General features: G+C 42.7%; 1 protein-coding gene and 1 long non-coding RNA gene across 2 annotated transcripts in view; one reads left to right on the forward strand and one right to left on the reverse strand.

Moving 5' to 3' along the window:
* Nucleotides 1-212: 212 nt before the first annotated feature.
* Nucleotides 213-3,817, reverse strand: LOC106567576 (uncharacterized). Its single transcript, XR_001320102.3, has 3 exons — nt 3,196-3,817; nt 2,640-2,760; nt 213-2,497 (listed from the first exon to the last, which is right to left on the reverse strand). It is a non-coding gene; the product is annotated as an uncharacterized LOC106567576 (long non-coding RNA).
* Nucleotides 3,818-10,627: 6,810 nt separating this feature from the next.
* Nucleotides 10,628-13,551, forward strand: part of LOC106567575 (ceramide synthase) — a 62,392-nt gene continuing 59,468 nt past the window's right edge. Inside the window, exon 1 of the mRNA XM_014137053.3 lies at nt 10,628-11,336. Coding sequence (XP_013992528.1) covers nt 11,215-11,336 — 122 coding nt within the window. The 5' untranslated portion in view covers nt 10,628-11,214. The remainder of the gene's footprint in view (nt 11,337-13,551) is intronic.

Raw genomic sequence — 13,551 nt, forward strand, 5'->3', positions numbered from 1 at the left:
GTGACTGTCATCTATGCACAGGAGGACATCCTAGTTGAAAGGATATATAAAGATCAACAGGTTTCAAGAACTATAAGAGAGAAGGTTGACCACTTATTTTTACCACTACTTTCAGAATTGTCTTATCTCGCACCTGAATGGGTGCCAAGTTTAGTGGTATCATGAAAAAATAAGTATTGATGTTCTTGTGAAGAAAACTACAGTAGAATAGATTTGTTTAAAAACATTTATTTCAGCAAATGTTCAACAGTTCAGTTAATCAATTACACCTCTAATATTGTATTCAATCTTGCATTCTGGCTATTCTGTGTTTACTTGATTTCTTTCCCCCACTCCTAAACTCATTGCCTAATTAAAGCCAATACAAGCTCCACACAAACAGATATTCACTACAATACAAATTATTGATACATGTCATAGATAAACAAATTATTATTTTTCTGCTAGCAAATAAACACATGTACATTTACACTGGCTTGGCCTATGTTCTGACCAAAGGTCCATTTTGATAGTTGACCAACAGGCACGCCACTGCAAATAATTGGTTGATGCTGCCTGAGATGGTCAGGGGGATGACCCTGTCAAACAGCTTGTGCTCCTTTACTCTGTGGATCATTCATTCAACATGCACTCTCAGCCTGGCTATGGATTGGGTCTCCCTAACCTCATGCGCTGGCATCTGTGTGTGTCTTGACAGAAAGGCTGGCGGTAGACCTGGCACAGAACAATATCATCTACGAGAAAGCCCTTATCCACCATAATGCCGATGTCAGGGGTGAGTAAGGAAATAATTCCAGACTACCGTAATTTCCAGACTATTAAGCGCACCTGAATAGTACCAAACTTGGTGGGTGTCAAATTAGCTAGCCCGTGATGGCGAGCTATCTACTCAGAATATTGCAAAATGTGCTTTCACCGAAAAGCTATTTTAAAATCGGACACCGCGATTGCATAAAGGAGTTCTGTATCTATAATTCTTAAAATAATTGTTATGTTTTTTGTGAACGTTTATCGTGAGTAATTTAGTAAATTCACCGGAAGTGTTCGGTGGGAATGCTAGTTCTGAACGTCACATGCTAATGTAAAAAGCTGGTTTTTGATATAAATATGTACTTGATTGAACAAAACATGCATGTATTGTATAACATAATGTCCTAGGAGTGTCATCTGATGAAGATCATCAAAGGTTAGTGCTGCATTTAGCTGTGGTTTTGGTTTTTGTGACATTATATGCTAGCTTGAAAAATGGGTGTCTGATTATTTCTGGCTGGGTACTCTGCTGACATAATCTAATGTTTTGCTTTCGTTGTAAAGCCTTTTTGAAATCGGACAGTGTGGTTAGATAAAGGAGAGTCTTATCTTTAAAATGGTGTAAAATAGTCATATGTTTGAAAAATTGAAGTTTTCGGATTTTCGAGGAGTTTGTATTTTGCGCCACACCCTATCATTGGATATTGGAGTGGTGTTCCGCTAGCGGAACGTCTAGATGTAAGAGGATAAGCCGCAGGTGCCTACCGGTACATTGAAACAAATGAACTTTACACAGGCTTTGACGAAACACGGCTTGTAACAAAAATAAATAGGCTTTAACGAAACATGGCTTGTAACAAAAAATAAAAAATTTGCAGTAAGCTTTAGTTCCTCACGCTGCTGTTTCCAACGTCTTATCATCGACTCATTAAGACCAAGCTCCCATGCAGCAGCTCTATTTCCTTTTCCAACAGCCAGATCAATCGCCTTCAACTTCAAAGCTGCATCATATGCATTTCTCCGTGTCTTTGCCATGATGAGGGTGACAAAATGACTACCGTAATCAGAATGATGGGAAGTTTGAGAGCGCTCGATTTAATCTAAACAGTAAACAAAAAAGTTGTTTGACCTTAACCCGTTCAGCAATTTCATTGGTCTAATGAAAGCTTCATGCCGCCCAAAAACTGAGCACGTCACAGAATGTGTTTTTTTTTTGCAAGAAAAAAAATTGAAAGCGGGAAAAATCCATATATTAGCCGTGTCATTGTTTAAGCCGCGAGGTTCAAAGCTGGGAAAAAAGTTGCGGCTTATAGTCCGGAATTTACGTTACTTGAAGATCTCCTTGTCACTCACAGATCCAGCATACAAGGATGACACATAAGTGACAACTCCATGTGGTGACAATCCCAACATGCCCTTAAAAAGGTACAGTGTGACTTGTAGGAAGAAAACACCTCACTCTGCAATAGTAGTGAAGATGATGTCTGGCAGCGGAGTTCAGTGCAGTCGATCACTACCTGGGTGTCTGGAAAGTCCTTGAACTCAGGTGGCTGGTGTGCTTTGATGTTTCCTTGGGGATCCATATCCGTGCTGATCCAAGCAGACAATAGAGGATGATGGCCCAAGATATGATAATCTGTCTCACTGTCGATTGGTGGATCCTGAACCGATGGGCCAAATCCTTCTGCTTCAGACCCAGCGACAGATGAGTCATAAACAAGAAGAACTCATCGATTGATGGCAGGGTCTGAACATAAAGAAAACAGTTTTAGTACAATAAAGTCCTAACATTCGTTCCATAACACAAAAAGTAAATAATGTTGAACAATTACAGTAAAATCAAATAATATTCTCTATTAAGTACTGTATTTAATGAAGTTGTCCCTTACTGGTTTTCTTCAAGTAACACTTGTTTCAGATGGATTGGTGCTTGTGACTCTTATAAACTTGGTCTCTGCTGCCCGCTCAATCATGTACCAGAAGGCCATCAGGTGGGTGTAGTTTGCAAATCTAAAGACGGACCCAGAGTATTTGAATACCAAAAATGCTCATTCCTATTTTTGCCCATTTTCTCTAAGCATCAAGTAGCACTAGACATGACCTAGCTGCTATTGTAACCTGTTTTTCTTGTTACTGCAATTCATACTGTAATTCACAGCAGCTATCGTCACAGCAGTGAATTTGTTTTAAATTGTCCTTATTTAGCATGGGAAGTGGACTAAGAACCAAATCTCATTTGCAGCAACAACCTGGGGGTTAACTGAAAACTAATGTAAATACAATATACATTCAATGTGCCTACTTATGCTAAGATATGCTAGCCAAGTTTTAAATAACAATGAACATGTTCTTAAAAGTAAGATGGACTTTGGAATAATAATAATAATAATAATTAATAGTAAATAATAAACAATAGTAATGCAGGATAATAAATCATTACTGTACCTTGTGTAAAAACGTATATCCTCGTCAGAACCAGCAAATCGCTGTAGACCAAAGCCGTGTTGTGCGGTCAGTTTCTCCAGCTTGGCTCGAAGCTCCTCAATTTCTCTTATGTGCTCATGGTTTGCCATGTTCAGGGACTGCACAGTAATCTGGCCTGGATCAAGAGACGGCACAGTCCATAGGCAGCGCACCTTGTTCTTCATCCTCTTCAGTCGGGGCAGGAGGTTTCAGTTTTCTTTTCCAAACACCAGGTCACTATTGAATGTGCCAGTTCCACGCGAAGACTGTAGGAACAACACCTCTTTTTAGGTATTGTCGCCCCACAATTTTCCCCTCAACAAAGTCACTCTTGACGAAATGTGTACTACACACCTACACTTGTCACGACGTTCTGCCACAAACCACGGTTTCCTGAGCTCTACATCGACTGGGAAACTACAGAAGCTCACAATACCATTACATTTTGAAGAACCTGAACACAGAGGCACTGAACAATGTTCATGCTGTAATTTAAACGTAGGCATTCGGAACTATTTCAGTCAGAAATGCATTGACGACCTAGTAAACTAATGATAAAAACAATAGCGTAAATCGCTCCGGAAGTCAGCAACCCGGTAGGAAGTAAAATAGAATGTGGGAGGCGGTGTAATGCATTCGGATCTGGCTAAAAATACTTAAATCAGTTATAGAACCCATTGCCCTTCATGGTTGTGAGGTCTGGGGTCCGCTGACCAACCAAGAATTCACAAAATTGGACAAACACCAAATTCAAATAAAGTGCTTACTTACAGGCCCTAACCAGCGGTGCGATTTTTATGTTTAAAAAAAATAGGTATTAGGTGAACAATAGATGAGTAAAGAAATAAAATCAACAGTAAAAAGACAGTGAAACATAACAGTAGTGAGGCTATATACAGGGTTAATTGAGGTAGTATGTACATGTAGGTATGGTTAAAGTGACTATGCATATATGATAAACAGAGAGTAGCAGTAGAGTAAAAGAGGGGTTGACGGGTGGTGGGTGGCAGGACACAATGCAGCTAGTCCAGGTAGCCAATGTGCGGTTAGGGGCACCGGTTAGTCGGGCTAATTGAGGTAGTATGTACATGAATGTATAGTTAAAGTGACAATGCATATATGATAAACAGAGAGTAGCAGCAGCGTAAAAGAGGGGATGGGGGGACAATGCAAATAGTCCGGGTAGCCATTTGATTACTTGTTTAGGAGTCTTATGACTTGGGGGTAAAAACTGTTGAGAAGCCTTTTGGTCTTAGACTTGGCGCTCTGGTACCGCTTGCCATACGAACGTAGAGAGAACAGTCTATGATGGGGTGGCTGGGGTCTTTGACAATTTTTAGGGCCTTCCTCTGACACCGCCTGGTGTAGAGGTCCAGGATGGCAGGAAGCTTAGCCTTAGTGATGTACTGGGCAGGATGCTCTCGATGTTGCAGCCTGTAGAGCCTTTGAGACTACATGAAGAATTCTACTAAAATATCCTCAGTGTACAATGTGAAACACCAAATAATGGATGGAGAGCAGAATTAGGCCGATACCCATTAGTGATCAAAGTCCAGAAAAGAGACGTTTAATTCTACAACCCCCGAATGGTGCAGCTGTCTAAGGCGCTGCATCTCAGTGCTACAGGTGTCCCTACAGACCCTGGTTCGATCCCGGGCTGTACCACAACCAGCCGTGATTGGGAGTCCAATAGGGAGGTGCACAATTGCCCCAGCGCTGTCCGGGTTAGGGTTTGGCTGGGGTAGGCAGTCATGATAAAATAAGAGTTTGTTCTTTACTGGCTTGCCTAGTTAAATAAAGGTTAAATTAAAAAAAGTGAAAAAAAAGGAAGTGATTCACAAACCTTCCATAATAAAGCCATCACCTACAGAGAGATGAACTTGGAGAAGTGTCCCCTAAGCAAGCTAGTCCTGGGGTTCTGTTCACAAACAGACTCCACAGAGCCCCTGGACAGCAACAAAATTAGACCCAACCAAATCATGAGAAAATACAATTATTTGACACATTGGAAAGAATTAACAAAAAAAACTGAGCAAACTAGAACGCTATTTGGCCCTAAACAGAGAGAAACACTGGCAGGTAACTGTTTAGCTCAGTTACCTTAGCTTTCTTGGGAACAGGAACAATGGTGGCCCTCTTGAAGCATGGGGGAACAGCAGATTGGGATAGGGATTGATTGGATATGTCCGTAAACACACCAGCCAGCTGGTCTGCTCATGCTATGAGGACGCGGCTAGGGATGCCGTCTGGGCCAGCAGCCTTGCAAGGGTTAACACGTTTAAATGTTTTACTGACGTTGGCTGCGGTGAAGGAGAGCCCGCAGGTTTTGGTAGCAGGCCGTGTCAGTGGCACTGTATTGTCTTCAAAGCAAGCAAAAAGTTGTTTAGTTTGTCTGGGAGCAAAACATTGAGGTCCGCGACGGGGCTGGTTTTCTTTTTGTAATCCGTGATTGACTGTAGACCCTGCCACATACGTCTCGTGTCTGAGCCGTTGAATTGCGACTCTACTTTGTCTCTATACTGACGCTTAGCTTGTTTGATTGCCTTGCGGAGGGAATAGCTACACTGTTTGTATTCAGTCATGTTTCTGGTCGCCTTGCCATGATTAAAAGCAGTGGTTCGCGCTTTCAGTTTTGCGCGAATGCTGCCATCAATCCATGGTTTCTTGTTGGGGAAGGTTTTAATAGTCACCATGGGTACAACATCACCGATGCACTTGCTAATAAACTCACTCACCGAATCAGTGTATACGTCAATGTTGTTGTCTGAGACTATCCGGAACATATCCCAGTCCACGTGATCGAAGCAATCTTGAAGCGTGGAATCAGATCGGTCGGACCAGCGTTGAACAAACCTGAGCACGGGCGTTTCCTGTTTTAGTTTCTACCTGTTTTAGTTTCTGGCTGGGAGCAACAAATTGGAGTCGTGGTCAGATTTGCCGAAGCAAGGGAGGGCTTTATATACATCACGGAAGATAGAGTAGCAATGATCCAGAATGCTGCCATCCCGGGTCGCACATTCGATATGCTGATAAAATTTAAGGAGCCTTGTTTTCAGATTAGCTTTGTTAAAATCCCCAGCTACAAGAAATGCAGCTTCAGGATATGAATGTGGTTATGATCACACCACGACTGTGTGTGTGTGTGTGTGTGTGTGTGTGTGTGTGTGTGTGTGTGTGTGTGTGTGTGTGTGTGTGTGTGTGTGTGTGTGTGAACTCAGTAGGGGTAAGTGGACAATGCTGGCCTGGGGAGCGAGTGGGGCAGGGACAGGATTAGGGTCTGTGACATCCCAAGCATGGCAGACTGGAGAACAAAGGGGATCCTGTGTGGACTCAGCAGCACTGGGTGACCTGTGGGTCACTAAGCCCTCACACCACGAGCCCTTCACCACTCAGTGAGCACCACAGTCGGAGCGCAACTAACGCCACCCTGCCCTGTCCCCACCCCACCGTACCCCCTCGGCATGCAAATCTTCATTCACTACTGCCCTCCATCGCATGCATTCAAATCAAATCAAATTTTATTGGTCACATACACACGGTTAGCAGAAGTTAATGCGAGTGTAGCGAAATGCTTGTGCTTTTCATTCTGACAGTGCAGTAATATCTAACAAGTAATCTAACAATTCCCCAACAACTACCTAATACACACATATCTAAAGGGTTGAATGATAATATGGACATATAAGTATATGGATGAGCGATGGCTGAGCGGCATAGGCAAGGTGCAATAGATGGTTGATACAGTTGAAGTCGGAAGTCATTAAAACTCGTTTTTCAACCACTCCACAAATTTCTTGTTAACAAACTATAGTTTTGGCAAGTCGGTTAGGACATCTACTTTGTGCATGACACAGGTAATATTTTTCCAACAATTGTTTACAGACAGATTATTTCACTTATAATTCACTGTATCACAATTCCAGTGGGTCAGAAGTTTACATACACTAAGTTGACTGTGCCTTTAAACAGCTTGGAAAATTCCAGAAAATGATGTCATGGCTTAAGAAGCTTCTGATAGGCTAATTGACATAATTCGAGTCAATTGGAGGTGTACCTGTGGATGTATTTCAAGGCCTACCTTCAAACTTAGTGCCTCTTTTTTTGACATCTTGGAAAAATCAGCCAAGACCCCAGAAAAAAAATTGTAGACCTCCACAAGTCTGGTTCATCCTTGGGAGCAAATTCCAAATGCCTGAAGGTATCACATTCAACAGTACAAACAATAGTACGCAAGTATAAACACCGTGGGACCATGCAACCGTCATACCGCTCAGGAAGGAGACGCGTTCCGTCTCCTAGAGATAAACGTACTTTGGTGCGAAAAGTGCATATTCATCCCAGAACAACAGCAAACTACCTTGTGAAGATGCTGGAGGAAACAGGTACAAAATTATCTATATCCACAGTAAAACGAGTCCTATATCGACATAACCTGAAAGGCCGCTCAGCAAGGAAGAAGCCACTGCTCAAAAACCGCCATAAAAAAGCCAGACTACAGTTTGCAACTGCACATGGGGACAAATATTGTACTTTTTGGAGAAATGTCCTCTGGTCTGATGAAACAAAAATAGAACTGTTTGGCCATAATGACCATTGTTATGTTTGGAGGAAAAGGGGGAGGCTTGCAAGAAAGAAGAACACCATCCCAACCATGAAGCACGAGGTTGGCAGCATCATGTTGTGGGGGTGCTTTGCTGCAGGAGTGACTGGTGCACTTCACAAAATAGATGGCATCATGAGGCAGGAAATTGATGTGGATATATTGAAGCAACATCTCAAGACATCAGTCAGGATGTTAAAGCTTGGTTGCAAATGGGTCTTCCAAATGAACAATGACCCCAAGCATACTTCCAAAGTTGTGGCAAAATGGCTTTAGGACAACAAAGTCGAGGTGTTGGAGTGGCCATCACAAAGCCCTGACCTCAACCCTTTCGAAAATTTGTGGGCAGAACTGAAAAAGCATGTGCGAGCAAGGAGGCCTACAAACCTGACTCAGTTACACCAGCTCTGTCAGGAGGAATGGGCCAAAATTCACCCAACTTATTGTGGGAAGCTTGTGGAAGGCTACCCGAGACGTTTGACCCAAGTTAACAATTTAAAGGCAATGCTACCAAATACTAATTGAGTGTATGTAAACTTCTTACCCACTGGGAATGTGATGAAAGAAATAAAAGCTGAAATAAATCATTCTCTCTACTATTATTCTGACATTTCACATTCTTGAAATAAGGTGGTGGTCCTAACTGACCTAAGACAGGGAATTTTTACTAGGATTAAATGTCAGGAATTGTGAAAAACTGAGTTTAAACGCATTTGGCTAAGGTGTATGTAAACTTCCGACTTCAACTGCATGTAAACATTATTTTAGTGACATTTATTACATCCAATTTTTTATTATTAAAGTGGCTTGATTATTTTTTGGGGCTTTCCTGTTACATTGGGTGCTGTAGGTGTCATTGAGGGCAGGTAGTTTGCCCCCGGTGATGCGTTGTGCAGACCACACAACCCTCTGGAGAGCCTTGCGGTTGAGGGCGGTGCAGTTGCCGTACCAGGCTGTGATACAGCCCGATAGGATGCTCTCGATTGTGCATCTCTAAAAGTTTGTCAGGGTTTTGGGTGACAAGCCTAATTTCTTCAGCCTCATGAGGCTGATATACATAGGAAGTGGAGCAAATATTAATATTGACAAAGCTCTTCTGATACATATATCATGTTTTGTACAGTCTCAAATGTGATTAGAAATATTGTGCACATTACATCAATAAATATTCTGAAAAGATATAAAAAGAAGGAAGCATGTGAATATTTGTATTTTCTAATTCCCTTTTGTGATATATACACTACCGTTTAAACGTTTGCGGTCACTTAGAAATGTCCTTGTTTTTGAAAGAAAAGCTAATTTTTTTGTCCATTAAAAGAACAACAAATTTATCAGAAATACAGTGTAGACATTGTTAATGTTATAAATTACTATTGTAGCTGGAAACGGCAGATTTTTTCATGGAATATCTACACAGGTGTACAGAGGCCCATTATCAGCAACCATCACTCCTGTGTTCCAATGGCACGTTGTGTTAGCTAATCCAAGTTTATCATTTTAAAAGGCTAATTGATCATTAGAAAATCCTTTTGCAATTATGTTAGCACAGCTGAAAATTATTGTGCTAATTAAAGAAGCAATAAAACTGTCCTTCTTTAGACTAGTTGGGTATCTGGAGCATCAGCATTTGTGGGTTCGATTACAGGCTCAAAATGGCTAGAAACAAAGACTTTCTTCTGAAACTCATCAGTCTATTATTGTTCTGAGAAATGAAGGCTATTCCATGCGAGAAATTGCCAAGAAACTGAAGATCTTGTACAACACTGTGTACTACTCCCTTCACAGAACAGCGCAAACTGGCTCTAACCAGAATAGAAAGAGGAGTGGGAGGCCCCGATGCACAACTGAGCAAGAGGACAAGTACATTAGAGTGTCTAGTATGAGAAACAGACGCCTCACAAGTCCTCAACTGGCAGCTTCATTAAATAGTACCCGCAAAACACCAGTCTCAACGTCAACAGTGAAGAGGTGACTCCGGGATGCTGGCCTTCTAGGCAGAGTTGCAAAGAAAAAGCCATATCTCAGACTGGCCTATAAAAAGAAAAGATTAAGATGGGCAAAAGAAGGCCAGTGTCCCGGAGTCGCCTCTTCACTGTTGACGTTGAGGCTGGTGTTTTGCAAGTACTATTTAGTGAAACTGCCAGTTGAGGACTTGTGAGGCATCTGTTTCTCAAACTAGACACTAAGGTACCTGTCCTCTTGTACTTGTCCTCTATAAATAGTGTGTTTTTGCAAAAATGAATAATTTTGCAACAATGCATAGCCTAATTATGTGTAGACTGAGAGTAGGCTTCTAAAACAGAAAATGACAGTAAATTGAAAATCATCAGGGTGAACTATGCCTGTATGGGCAGCACAGGTCCGCTACTGCCTAGATGGCGCTGTCTTGCGGAATGCGCCTTGTCCACGGTGTTTGTAGGGTCTCTGCACCGTCATGAATAACAGCACAGATGGAACAATGAGACAGATATTTCACCGGATGTGTAAATGTGAAGCATCCGCTTGGCGTTTCCACACACTACCAAACGCTTAGTGAGAGGAAGTCCAGTGGCCGGCAGTGGGAGAAGATGGAAGATGGATTTTGGCTGACATAGCACATTTTGTCATTGATGAAACCTTTAATCGCAATACAGTTTTCTGATCCCAAAAGTATAATTTGTTACAAACAGAGTGGACTAAGTTTTGTAGACTTTACCCTTTGCTAAAGTTTTTTACAATTTCGTTGTTTAGAAGTGCAAATGGAATTGAGTTATTGCACACGCGCATAGAGAAGGCGTTCCCTAACGGAAATATGCAAATACAGCTAAAACGCGCCAATAGGACCTTGCTAGCTCGTGCTTGACTCTGCCCACCTCCTTGCTTGTTCTGCCCACTATGACTCATTTGAACCGACAGGTTGTGGTGTATCTTGGTTAAGTTATACAAATCTTTGATAAGAGAGCGCTTGTTGAGTCGTTGATGGTTCGCAAAGCAAGGTACCCCAACTCGGAGAAACCCACGCGTTGGTCGAACCTTGCCTCGGTTTAATTCACATATGTATTATTTTTCCCCCCGTTTTTTTCTGGTAGAATATTCTCAAACCTCGATATTAAATTGTATTCCGCGGCATGTAGTAAGCGTGCTGTCTAACGTTACCGGCTTTGCGCCAGGAGTGAAGACCAATCAATCACCGGGTACCTTCGCTAGCTCGGTTGTGTGTACAGTGTGGTGTTGCTGAGGCAAGGGAAAAAACGCAGCGGTCACCGATGACTGGATCTCGTGGCGTGACCACTAATGCTGTCTAACAAACACGGCGAATCCCAGTCGCCGGTGTAAAACGCGGTGTGTAAAATACATCTTGCAGCCCTCGACCCATATTATAATAATAGATAGGTCGATAGCGGGAGAAGCGCAACGCAAGGATGTTGCAAGTGCTGGCTTGCGGCGTCGTAGTTTTCCCCGGACTCTTCTTCGTCTTTCGGAGGGTACTCCCGTCCATTTTCAAACAGTGGACCGATGCAGACGTTGTACTGGTCAGCGAGAGGTAATAATTTTTATTTTATTCAGATGGTAAACGTTTAATCCTGGACATTGCTGGTCAAGCAGTAGCTGGCCCTAGGAGGCTATGTTAGCAAGTACGGCCATGCAAGCTGATACAACAAATTGCTGAGTCTCGAGCTTGGCATGGGCTTTAACCGAATTAGACACAGTTGCTATTTCAAAGAGTGCTGAAAGATATTAGATTAGAAATTATGCTTTTTGTACATTTGATATGTCGTCATGGCTATTATGTCGTACCCGATAATGCTATTGTAGCCTGCGTTATCATACCGGTGGTGGCTAGCCCAGTGAATTACAACATAGTAATATCATGGGAATATTGCTGCGTCTTGGTCCAAATTACACAATCACATGCGCAGGGTGACTTCGATGATCATTTGTACCCTGTCACTCTCTAGCTAGTTGATAATTCCCCTTCAAACTCGATCGCTGTGGTGGCTACTGAGTTATGCAATGTAAAGTGCTGAACTAGAGAATACTGAGCCGATCGCTTGGCCTTAATCACGCTCCTATTAATTCGCTAATGCTCATCTAACGGAAAATGCATTTCTTAGACGCATGTGTTGATGCCTCGGGGGATACATAGCTAAATAGCTAGCTCAGTAACCCCGTCAAGTCAGCCTTGAATGCCTCACCAGTTTGATTATGTCACATATCCCGATAGCGGGAGAAGCTATCTGGCATTATCTAGCTGCAATAACGTAGGCTAGGTTACAAAAAAAGACAACTAATGTTATCATGTTGAATGCCCATCAGCAACGTAATTAATAGTTAATTCATATACGTTTGTTTTACGATCTCTTGGCCTGCTACTGTATGTGTTGTATTTGTTTTACCTGCCTGTTAAAGTGCCAGTGGGTCAGTGAGCAAATGGATAAGCTGCAGTGTGCTGCTCGAGCTTTTCTCCCTCTGGCAGTATTTTAGGCAGTGACATTTTTTTTCTCCAGATTCTATAACAAGATTAGACCAGACCATTTCTCGTGCCTCATACACTATATATATATGAAAGTATGTGTACACCCCTTCAAATGATTGGATTTGTCTATTTCAGCCACACCTGTTGCTGACAGGTGTATAAAATTGAGCACACAGCCATGCAATCGTTGTCAGTATGATGGCCTTACTGAAGAGCCTAGTGACTTTCAACGTGGCACCGTCATAGGATGCCACCTTTCCAACAAGTCAATATGTCAAATTTCTGCCCTGCTAGAGCTGCCCTGGTCAGCTGTGCGTGCTGTTATTGTGAAGTGGAAACGTCTAGGAGGAACAACGGCTCAGCTGTGAAGGGGTAGGTTACACAAGCTCACAGATTGGGAGTGCTGAAGCACGTAGCGAGTTAAAATCATCTGTCCTCGGTTGCAACACTCACTACTGCATTCCAAACTGCCTCTGGAAACAACGTCGGCACAATAACTGTTCGTCAGGAGCTTCACAAAATGGGTTTTCATGGCCGAGCAGCCGCACACAAGCCTAAGATCACCATGCGCAATGCCAAACGTCGGCTGGAGTGGTGTAAAGCTCGCCGCCATTGGACTCGAGCATACTTCTCCATCTGGCAGTCCGACGGACTAATCTGGGTTTGGCAGATGCCAGGAGAACGCTACTTGCCCCAATGCATGATGCCAACTGTCAAGTTTGGTGGAGGAGGAATAATGGTCTGGGGCTGTTTAGTTTTTTTCATGGTTCGGACTATGCCCCTTAGTTCCAGTGAAGGGAAATTTTAAGCTACAACATACAATGACATTCTAGATGATTCTGTGCTTCCAACTTTGTGGCAACAGTTTGGGGAAAGGACTTTCCTGTTTCAGCATGACAATGCCCCCGTGCACAAAGCAAGGTCCATACAGAAATGGTTTGTCAAGATTGGTGTGGAAGAACTTGACTGGCCTGCACAGAGCCCTGACATCAACCCCATCGAACACCTTTGCGATGAATTGGAACGCCAACTGTGAGCAAGGTCTAATCGCCCAACATCAGTGCCCGACTTCACTAATGCTCGTGGCTGATTGGAAGCAAGTCCCCGCAGCAATGTTCCAACATCCAGTGGAAAGCCTTCCCAGGAGGGTGGAGGCTGTTATAGCAGAAAGGGGGGGGCAACGCCATATTAATGCCAATGATTTTGGAATGAGATGTTCGACGAGCAGGTGTCCACATACTTTTGGTCATGTAGTGTATATCCCTTCTATATTGTTAAAATA

The sequence above is a fragment of the Salmo salar genome, chromosome 13 (genome assembly GCF_965601325.2).
Source record: "Salmo salar chromosome 13, fSalSal1, whole genome shotgun sequence".
Lineage (NCBI taxonomy): Eukaryota > Metazoa > Chordata > Actinopteri > Salmoniformes > Salmonidae > Salmo > Salmo salar.